The 11200-nt window shown below is 30.7% G+C and overlaps 1 protein-coding gene across 1 annotated transcript; it reads left to right on the top strand.

The window, feature by feature from the left end:
• Positions 1-10315: 10315 nt before the first annotated feature.
• BDBG_16254 (uncharacterized protein) lies at positions 10316-10743 on the top strand (the record flags this gene model as incomplete). The annotated part of the gene is made up of 1 exon (XM_031724245.1): positions 10316-10743. A coding segment is annotated over one exon (428 nt), but the record flags the coding sequence as incomplete, so codon positions are not given.
• Positions 10744-11200: the final 457 nt, after the last annotated feature.

Genomic DNA, 11200 nt, shown 5'->3' with positions numbered 1-11200 from the left:
TTAAAATGTTTCATTGTTAATTATAGATAGATAAGACTTTTATAATCTGTGATCACTGTTATTGTATATTTGTTGTTAATATATCTATTTCATAATATCAGTGTATGCTTGATTACTAGTAATTTCTTTTCATACACTGAGTAATTGAGCTCAGTGTCTGATAGTTTTCTATTATTATATATTATCAGATGCAGCTTGCTGTTCTTACTCATCTGTAGAAGAGTATCTTTGATAGCTCATTCAGATGTATTCATCTTAATATAGAAAGATTTATCACAATCTGATTGAATAAGCACTGAGAATATTATCACACATTCTCTCAGTGTAAGAAAGACCTCTTTACACACAGCATTTCAGATAATTGACTGAAACTTCTTCTTTCACAGATTAGTATCTGTTTCTCTTAATAGATCTGAGAGTGATACAGCTATTTATATGAAATCTTTAATAAATCTGTGATAATATAAGATTAACTCAAGAAACTGTTGTATATAATGTATGTTTCTTAGCTGTAACTAATTCACTTATAACATTCAATTTCTCTAAAATGAGGTGTATACAGTCATCACTCACTATATATTCTATAAACTTCAACTCTTCTATTTCAAACACACATGTTATTAGTTTAATGTAGAGCTTATACTCTGTCAGAGTTATAAGTACTTTATCAAGATACTTTAGATATTCATTATATAAGTTTGAGAAGACTAGAATGTTATTCAGATATATAAGATATGAGATTTCATTCTGTTTATAAAGAATTATATTCATCATTATTTGAAATATGATGAGTGTATTTATCAGACTGAATAATATTATCAGAAATTTGAACTTCTCTTATTATATATTAAATGCAGTTCACAGTACTGATAGTTCATCTATATGAATCTGTTAATATTCTGAGAGAAGATTAATCTTTGATAGATATTAAGTGTTTCTGACTGTATTCAACTGTTATTAAATCTGTGATAATAAGTATCTGTTCTTAATTGTAAGCTTATTGAGTGCTTGATAATTAATACATATTCATTACTTCTCATCTGCCTTTTTTATAAATAGAACTGAGAAGTCTCACACACTTAATGAGAGTTGTATAAGATCACATTCTAGAAGATCTGTGATCTGATACTTCTATTATTTGAGATGTATTTACAACAGAGAGTATGCATTCTGATTGACTAGTTTCATATCTCTTATATTGATCTCATGTACAAATCCTTGTTTCAGTGATAATTTCAGTGAAATATCTGTTCAGAAGATCTTCTTATACTTCTTCAGAAGTTTTCTCATATACTTATTCTTCTATATATTCTTTATCTTGATTTTCTCTACTTTCAGGTTCTGTATAACATACAGAATACTTTCAGATGAGGTCTTGTAAATCATTCTCTTTGCTTATTAATATATAAACAGATTTAATTCTTCTATATCAGAGATGTGAAATATCCTTCTCATATCAGTTAATAAAATTATATAAACTGTTTTCTTTCTATCAGTTAACTATATATGACATGTACATCATTGAATCTGCAGATTGAATCTTTGAAATCAATTAAGTTCAAGAATAAGATCATATTTCATGTTCTGCAGCTCTCATGCTCAGATATAGTAAGATTATTCTTCAATGTACAGAAGAACTCTTACTCTTACAAGTGATACTAAATATCAGTTATCAGATAATCTTATATATCAGAAATTCTTCACTCAGTGAACCTCTTTTAGTCTTTAAATTATATAATTATCAATATATTATGTAGAAGCTTCTATATTCACTAATACTTTTATAATCATCTCTCAATTCTTACTCAAGTGCTCTCTATATATTAACATTTCAGATCTTAAGATATTGAGATAAGTATTCACTTCTTCATTCTTGTCTACATCTCATTCAAGAGTGTGGCGGGCTGCGCCCGATCAATTCTATAGACTATTCCGTTACACTTCATAGATTCTTCCGCTTCATAGATTCTTCCGCTCCATTCTCAAATGTGTACACTCCAATTCTCAGCCATCCTCGATTGCTGATCCTCGGCCGCCACGAACGCGTATAGATTCTTCCGCTCCGAAGCTTCACTATGTACATCATCACATACATGTATAAATATTCACTCTGATCACTGATTCTCACACTTTCTCTTTCTTTCCTTCTTCAATGTTTTTCTCTTTATTATATAAGACCTATTAATATAATATCAATCTATTCAGCATAGGCCTCTTACATTAGAAAAATGTTCATTGTCTTCTTATTAGAAATGATTATTCACACATTGTCTTCTTATTACAAATGATTATTTATTGAGAGATATCTGAACATGTAACAACATATAAGAATAGAGAAACAGTTAAACAGTTAAGTGAACACTGAGTTCTCAGATAGAAGCTTGCTTGTCAGTCATTCTGACTCTGTAACAAGATCTCACAAAGAGAGTAAGATTTTACAAGAGAATGTCAGTGAAAGACCTGAGAGTTCTGACACTCAGACATATGAGAATACAATTACACTTCTTCAGATTTCACAGATATCATATATTCAATAAAATGATATAATCATGTCTAATAATAATATGAGAGAACTCTTAAATACAAGTATAGAAGTGATATCACAGTGACTCTGAGCAATGTTAAAATTACAATAATAACAGATAGCAGATATGCATACAACTCAGTAACTTCAATATGAAGAGATTCAATGATTAACTTATGTGATTTCAACATCTACAGAGTTAAATACAAAAGTGCTGAAAGAATGCTTAAATACTTCTGTATATTTTGATGCTTCTGATCTCACTCTCTACTCATTATAAAGAATGAAAATGCTTGTGAAACTGAGTGTAGATAAAGATGTCATCAGTTCATTAATTAATCAAGATTAATATATCAATGAATAATTGAAGAATTATATGAAATAGAAGTTTCATTCATGAATAAAAGTATGTGAATCAGTGTTGCAAACACCTGACAATATCATTAAATATCTTGATATTCTGTTTCAAGACACTGTCATGTAACAGAAAGTGTTAGATTGATTACAGAGTATCTGACAGAGAAATACTTATCTTACAACATTTATCTCTGACTTCAACATCAAGATTCTAGAAGTAGGTGATTAATCTTGAGAGAATCAAATGAAGATTAGCATATTTAAGAAGGCATTGACTTTCAAACTCTTACAGGCTCTTGTAGATGTAGACAAAGACCAGACTTATAAAGGCTTCTGCACACAGCTTCAGACATTGAATGATTATCTTATCAAGGTCAAGAGTATACAGAACAGTGGCAGAAGATATTACATTTCAGCAACTCATACACTCACACTGAAGAACAGCAATAATGCAGATATTATGAACTGAATAGATTCAAATGTCTATGCATAAGCAAGAGTTTTCACTATTTGAACAGACTTCTGAGTCTCTGAGATCACTTCTGAAGAAGTCACTGATCAACATTAATGTGAAGTGTGTATCAACTGTAACTGATCAGAACACATTGCTTTCAACTGCTGATCAGTCTATGTGCCTTCTCACTTGAAGAATGAATTAACATCTGTCTGTGCCAATCATGTTACATTAGAGAAAGATTCAGAAGATAACTATGAGAATGTCTCAATGAAACAGGGAAAAGATTAGCTCCTGTTCAAATTCACAAACAGGAGCTTGAAGAGGTCAGATGACAACAATTTAAAGAGAAAATGACAATGAATGCAATTCTTGTATCTACTGTGATTGATAACATGTATAATATGAAAGTCATGATAGACAGCGGTCTATGCTACTATGCAATGATAAAATCTTCAGTTGTAAGATGTCATAACCTCCAGTGTATCCCCTTATCAAAACTCTGACTCCTCGCAGGATTTGATGGTTCAAAAGACATTTGTACCCGTTACATGGTGAAGTTGACCATAGATGTGGAAGGACATCAACGTGAAGATGCCTACGCATATGAAGATGATATTCACAAGACTATGAACCTGACACAGATCTCTGCCAACGCTTACGAAATGCTCCGAAAAAGAAGTCATCAAAACCGCTGACAGAGTCGCTGACAAAGTTACTGACAGCAGAATCATGTATCAATCTATTCTGCCAGTCTGACTGATATTAAGAAAGCTCTAGAAAGGTTATCCTGTACTACAATAACAGATTCTCACACAAAACTCTCTCAATAATATCATGAATATCTAGATGTCTTTTAATAAGACAATATTATGAATATACCTTCTTTACAAGGCTAAGGAGTGGATCACAGTATCAAGTTAGAAAAGAAGAATGATAAGAACTCTGAGTCACTATGAGACCCTCTTTATAATATGTCTTGAGATGAACTTCTTCTTCTTTGAAAGACACTCAATGATCTGTTGAATAAGAGATTTATATATATTAGTAACTCTTTCACTGCAGCTTCTATTCTCTTTATAAAGAAGCCAGATGAAGAACTCTGATTCTGTGTGAACTACTGAGATCTGAACAGATTGACAAAGAAAGATTGATAACTCTTATCTCTCATCAATGAAACCCTAGCATGAATCAGATGAGCTCAATGATTTATAAAGCTAGATGTCATCACTGTGTTTCATAAGATTTGTATCACTGAAGAAGATGAATGACTTACAGTATTCTGAACATGTTATAATCTCTTTGAATGAATAGTCACATTCTTTGAACTGATCAATGCTCTCAGTACATTTCAGAAGTATATCAACTGAGCACTTCAAGACTTTCTTGATGAATTTGTATCTACTTATCTAGATGACATTCTCATCTTCATTGATAAATTTAGAAAGGAATATCAAGAGCATGTGCAAAGAGTATTATAATGACTATAAGAAGCATAACTATCAATTGATATTGACAAGTGTGATTTTAAAGTCAAGAGTACTAAATACTTAGATTTCATCATAGAAGCTGATAAGAAAATCTGAATGAATTCTAAGAAGATCTCTGCTATTCTTGAATGAGAGATCTCACACACTGTGAAAGATATATGAAGCTTCATCAGATTTGCTAACTTCTATTAGTGATTTATATAAAACTTCTCAGATATTATAAGATTACTTACAGAACTCACTAAGAAAGACTCAGTATTTTAATAATCAGTGAACACTGAAGCTGTATTTATACAGATAAAGAAGATGTTCATTAATATCTCTCTGCCGATAACATTTAATTCTGATCATAAGATAGTTATTGAAGCTGATTTCTCTGACTATGTAATAGAAGAAGTGATATTATAATATAATGATGAAGATATTTTACAATTATATATCTTTATATCTAAGAAACTGAGTTCTGCTGAATGCAATTATGAAATCTATAATAAGAAACTTCTCACAATTATACACTGTTTGAAAGAATGAGACTCTGAACTCTGAAGTATCTCTGAATTTGAGATAATCACAGATTATAAAAATCTTAAATACTTTATAACTATCTATAAACTCACTGAATGACAGATGTGATGATCTGAGTTCTTAAGCTGCTTTTATTTTATAATACACTACTGTTTCAGCAGTCAGAACTTGATAATAGATACTCTCTTCTAATGAGAGTAAGATATGTCTTTCAATATAGCAGACACCTATTGAATGAACTAAGAACATCAGCTTCTAGATCTGAAGATATTAGTTGATCAAGATGAAACAACTCATGATACTATACACACTTCTCTGATTAGAACACTTTCTCTCTGAACTGACACTGACACTGACACTGACACTGATATCTCAACTTCTTCTGAAGCTACACTAGATGAATTATAGCATGTAACAGCTCAAACTGATGAACTTCTTCAAGCACTCATTAAAGCAGTATATCAAGAAGCACCTCAATTCCTCTCAGAACTACATATAAGAACTGACATCTCAGAATGTTCAATTGATGATAATAACACTCTACAATTTCACAAAAAATGCTGAGTCTCTCACTTTGAACTCTTACACGCCTGGATAATGCAAGAGATGCATGATTTATATATAACTGATTATTCAGACTGTGAACAACTGTATAGAATGATCTCTTGAGAGTTCTATTAACCTGAGATATTAAACAGTATCAGATACTTTGTCTGAAACTGTAACTGCTGTTCTTCTGTTATCTCATAAAAGAATTGTAGAAAAGATCTACTAAAATCACTTAATATCTCTGATAGAATCTGATAAGATGTAGTAATTGACTTCACTATTAATCTATCTAAGAGTAAGAGTTGTAGAAACATTCTGATCATTATTAACTGACTAAGTAAGAGTGTAATATTGAAATCTTATAATAAGATAAATGCTGAATAAGTTATTAAAGTCTTCTTACAGAGTCTGTTCTATCAGATGCATGAGTTACTGAGATCTATAGTATCAGATCAGAGTCATCAATTCATGAGTGCTCTCTGAACAAGAATCTGTCAGATTCTTAAGATTATATACTGTCTGTCAACTGTCTATCACTCTGAGACTGATAATATATCAGAATGAACAATTCAGACTATAAAGAATTATCTTCATAAGTTCTGCAATCACTTATAAGATGATTGACATGATCTGCTTCTACACACAGAGATTACTATCAATGAATGAGATGCTGTTTCAACAGATATAAGCTCATTCTTTCTTACACACAGTTATCACATGAAGGTGTTGACTTTTCTAGAGATTACACAGTTCATACTTAACTCTTGCAGTCTGATTCAGATCACTGATAATATAATAATGAAGCTCTGAGATGTCTGTGACTGAGCAGAGGTCTTCATGACAACTGTGAAACAAGATTAAGAGAATCAAATCAATGTTCACTGAGATCCCACTAAATAATATAAGATAGAAGACTTGATATAATTGAATCTTAAGAATATACAAATCACACACTCATCTCATACACTGAATTACTGCCATATCAAATATAAAGTGATAGAAGTTCTAGACAGTCATAATTACTGTCTTGACACATCATCAGAAATTCATGATATCTTTCATACAAGCTTGCTCTGTCACACTGTCATCAATCTGTTCCCTTCTCAACTGACTTTCAACTGGCAGCTGCCAGGCATTATAGAAGAAGATAATGAGCTTGAGTGAGAGATTGAGAATATTCTCAATGAGAGACCCCGCGGCCGCAGCTGACAATATCTTGTGAAATGAGTCAGGGATGATCACTCAACCTAGACTCTGAGTTTCACATTATCTGAATCAGAGACTCTTAACTGATGAGAACTGCTTCTGAAAAGAGGGGGCTAATGTGGCAGGCTGTGCCCGATCAATTCTATAGACTATTCTGTTACACTTCATAGATTCTTCCGCTTCATAGATTCTTTCACTTCATTCTTGAATGTGTATACTCCGATTCTCAGCCATTCTCAATCGCCGATTCTCAGCCACTATGAACATGTATAGATTCTTCTGCTCTGAAGCTCCACTGTGTATGCCATCACATACATGTATAAATATTCATCTTAATTGCTGATTTTCACACTTTCTCTTTCTTTTCTTCTCTAACATTTTTCTCTTTGTTATATAAGACCTATTAATATAATACCGATCTATTCGGCGTAGGCCTCTTACAAAGAGTCTGCTTTCTCTTAGTATTCACAGAATTCAAAGAATTATCTAATATAAGCATCTCTTTCACTTTGAAGACCTTTTATAGAATATCAGCAAGTGTCTCTGAGCTCACTGATTCTGCTAGTTTTTTAACTCTCTTACTTCTCTTAACTGTATATACTGTGTGTAATTCTTTGTATTATGATTTTGATATCTGCAGTTGAAGTAAGCTCAATACTTATAATATCAAGATTTTCACTCAGAGAATCTCTTTTTCAGAGAATTCAGCACTTTAATAATAGTATTCAAATCTAGATTCATTGTATTCAAGTGTGTGACTTATGTTATAGAAGTCTGATTACTCATTCTTTACTAAGAAATACTCAATTACAGTATTTTCTGTTACAATTGACTTACTTATTTCTGCATAATAAGAATATTATATACTTCTTTTACTGTATCTGATTGTAAGATTAAGCATTTCCATTTCACTCTCAACTCAGATATAAGATCATGAATGAAGATCTATAAATAAAAAGATGTTAAAAGCTCTTTATTCAATATAAGATAGTATAAGCTGAAGTGTGTAAAGTATAATATAAGATTACTCACTTATCTATACTTAGTGAAGTATTCATAATACTTATCTTATATATTCACTTTCTCAAAGTTATATAAGATTCATTTGAAAAACTCATTTTATATTTATAAGAATGAATATTGCTCTGAGTCTGTGAGATTCATCTTTTTATCAGTTATTTATAATAACTTTGTTTTTCTGTGTAGAAATATAGCAGATCTTAAGACTTATTAAAATTCTGTTAACTGTCTGTCTGTCAGTTCATACTTAATTTAATAATATAATTGTATTTGACTTAGTCAGCTGATTGCAGCATTATTTTTTCAGTTGCTATTAAAGCTTAATAACTTCAGTAGATTGTCTGACTTGATATATTCTATACTTGAATTCTCATCATATGCAGCAGTCTCAGATGATGTATACACTTCTGAAGAGATTGTGAATAATCATGATAAGATCTTCAGATTCAGTGTAGTTGTCTATCTGTATAATTATTCAATCTCTTACTACAGGTCTATAATCAGGTTTTCTCTATTCTTATTAATGATGATAATTGTATCAGTGAAGCTCTTCATAGTGAATACTTAATCTATCATGAATATCAATTGTTACTTAACTTCTGTCTTAGCCTGTTACTGTGTATACAAGATCTCAATCTTATTTAGAATTCTTGTACATGTACAGAGCTTTGACTTTAGTTCAGTAATCTCAGTTACTTTTCTTACTGTTTTGAGTAAACTCTCTGAGAGGTTCTGTATACCTTTCAGTTCAGATAGTAGAGAAGAGTATTATTCATATTAACTAGAGAAGATGTTCATTTCAGTGATTTCTTATTAATTGTATAATATCTATTATTATATCATTATATCATTATATGATTTCTGATTTCTGATTTCTGTTATCATTATATAACTTCAGTGATAATTACTCTTCTTTTATTCTTCTGAGTAGAGAGTACTCTTCTTTGAATCTAATTCACTGCTTGTATTTTCTTTCTCACATCTCATTCATTTATATACATGACATTTATCTGAGTGTGAAGTTTTTTCCTAATAAGTAAAGCAGTATCAATTGAATACTCTTTCACTCACTGCTTCTTCATACACTATCTTTTAAGATGTTTTAGAATCACTCTGACATGATAACTATAAATTGCTTTGTAGATAGAATTATCATGCTCTGAAGAAGTCTGCACTTCTCACTAATTTTTAAACATGCTATCAGATATAATTCAAAGGTTGCTTAAGTCAGTGTATGATTACAGATGTATGCTGACTTCTTATATATGTTATACTAAATTAATTAGTGGCTGCTATGACCTCTTTACATTCGTAAGCATGTTCGGAAGCGGCCGCGTTATTATCTGGCGGTTGTACATTCTTTCAAACCACACATCTATAATTCAGCTGAAACTAGAATATGATTATTTCAAATCTTATATACAAAGATTTGATAATAGATTTGATTCAACAGAATGCTCATTCTGCAATGCAAATGTGTGATTCAATGATTACTTGAGCCAGCGTACGATTACAGGCGTACGCCGGCTTCTTATATACATTATACTAAATTAATTAGTGGCCGCTATAGCCCCTTTACATTTGTAAGCATGTTTGAAAGCAGCTGTGTTATTATTCAGTGATTGTATATTCTTCTGAATCACATTCTTCCTCACCAGATTCAGTCACACTCATGTGATTATGATATAAGCTCTAGCTTCATGCAGATTAGCATGTCACTAGTATTCACAATTATACAGTCTATTTCTGATCTGACTAGTATTCTTCTTACACTCTTATAAAGAATCTTTCACTATATTATATTACTTATTTACTAACTTTTTTCATTCTTCAATTATCTTCTTCATCATTATTATTATTGAATACTACTATCTTATTCAAGATTTCTGTCTCTTCTTCTGTCTCATATCTTCTATCTGTTTATTTATTATATTATACATGTTTCTGATGATGATCTTCTGTTCTTATAACAAGTGTCATTGTAGTACTTATACTGAGCAGTTTATTAGCAGTAAGTGTAACACATTATGAAATATGATCAGAACTTGTTTTCTTCTAATAATCATCAGAATATATTATTATGAATGATACATCTTCTTCATCTTCTTATACACTCTTAACCTTCTGTTCTCAGCAGGTATCTGATTGTGTTTTCTGATCATGTTTTCTGATCATTTTACATGAACACAGATACTAATATATTTATTTTAATTCATATAAAATCTTCATACATTAACAGATCTATATTCACTGATAATCATGACCTTAATGTTAAATTATTGATTGAGAACTTAAGAGATGTGATAATGAAGAAATTGTCTATATTATATATGACTGAGTCTTTTATATCTCTCTCTATTCTCTCTGTTTCTTTCTCTGCTGCTCTCTCTCAATCTTTTATATCTGTTTCTGCATCTGATTCTCCCGCTTTCACTACCTCTGTTTCTGTGATTCTTACTTCTGCTACTTCTGCTCTCTCTGCTTTTATCATCTCTGCTTTCATTATCAGCTCTTTCTATTTCAAGAAGATGTTGCATAGACTTAATGAATCATGTTTTTCAGTATATATACTCTCATTCTTCTTGTCAATCTCTAAAATAATTTATTGTATAAAGACTGTGTACAATATAACTATCTAAAGCTCAGTCACAGATATCAATTATTATATTTATTTTAAATATTCATGATGAGATAATTATTCATTTATATCAAAGAATTATCTCTCTCTTTAACAGTGTTGAGATTATAAGTCTTTTTCTTTTTTATCTTTTCTTTCTGACACTGATTTTTCTGTTCTTAGAAAAAATCATTATAAGTTTTATTATATATAAAGTTATAATATTCACAGATATTAAGAAACTTTTCATAACTGTTAAATTTAATATTGTAGATATATCTGCTCTAATGAATTTCTTTGAAATGATAGATCTGTATCAGTCTATTCTCTGATGTCTGTTATTTAACTGTGTGATACAGGTGAAAGATATCTGTGTTTTCAGAAATAGAAATGTGAATATCATACTCTTTTACATTCACAGGTATGAGGCTTGTACACCTTGTCTGAGATGTTATTAT

This window comes from Blastomyces gilchristii, assembly GCF_000003855.2.
Source record: "Blastomyces gilchristii SLH14081 genomic scaffold supercont1.2, whole genome shotgun sequence".
NCBI lineage: Eukaryota > Fungi > Ascomycota > Eurotiomycetes > Onygenales > Ajellomycetaceae > Blastomyces > Blastomyces gilchristii.
This window is presented reverse-complemented; position numbering and strand designations above follow the sequence as displayed.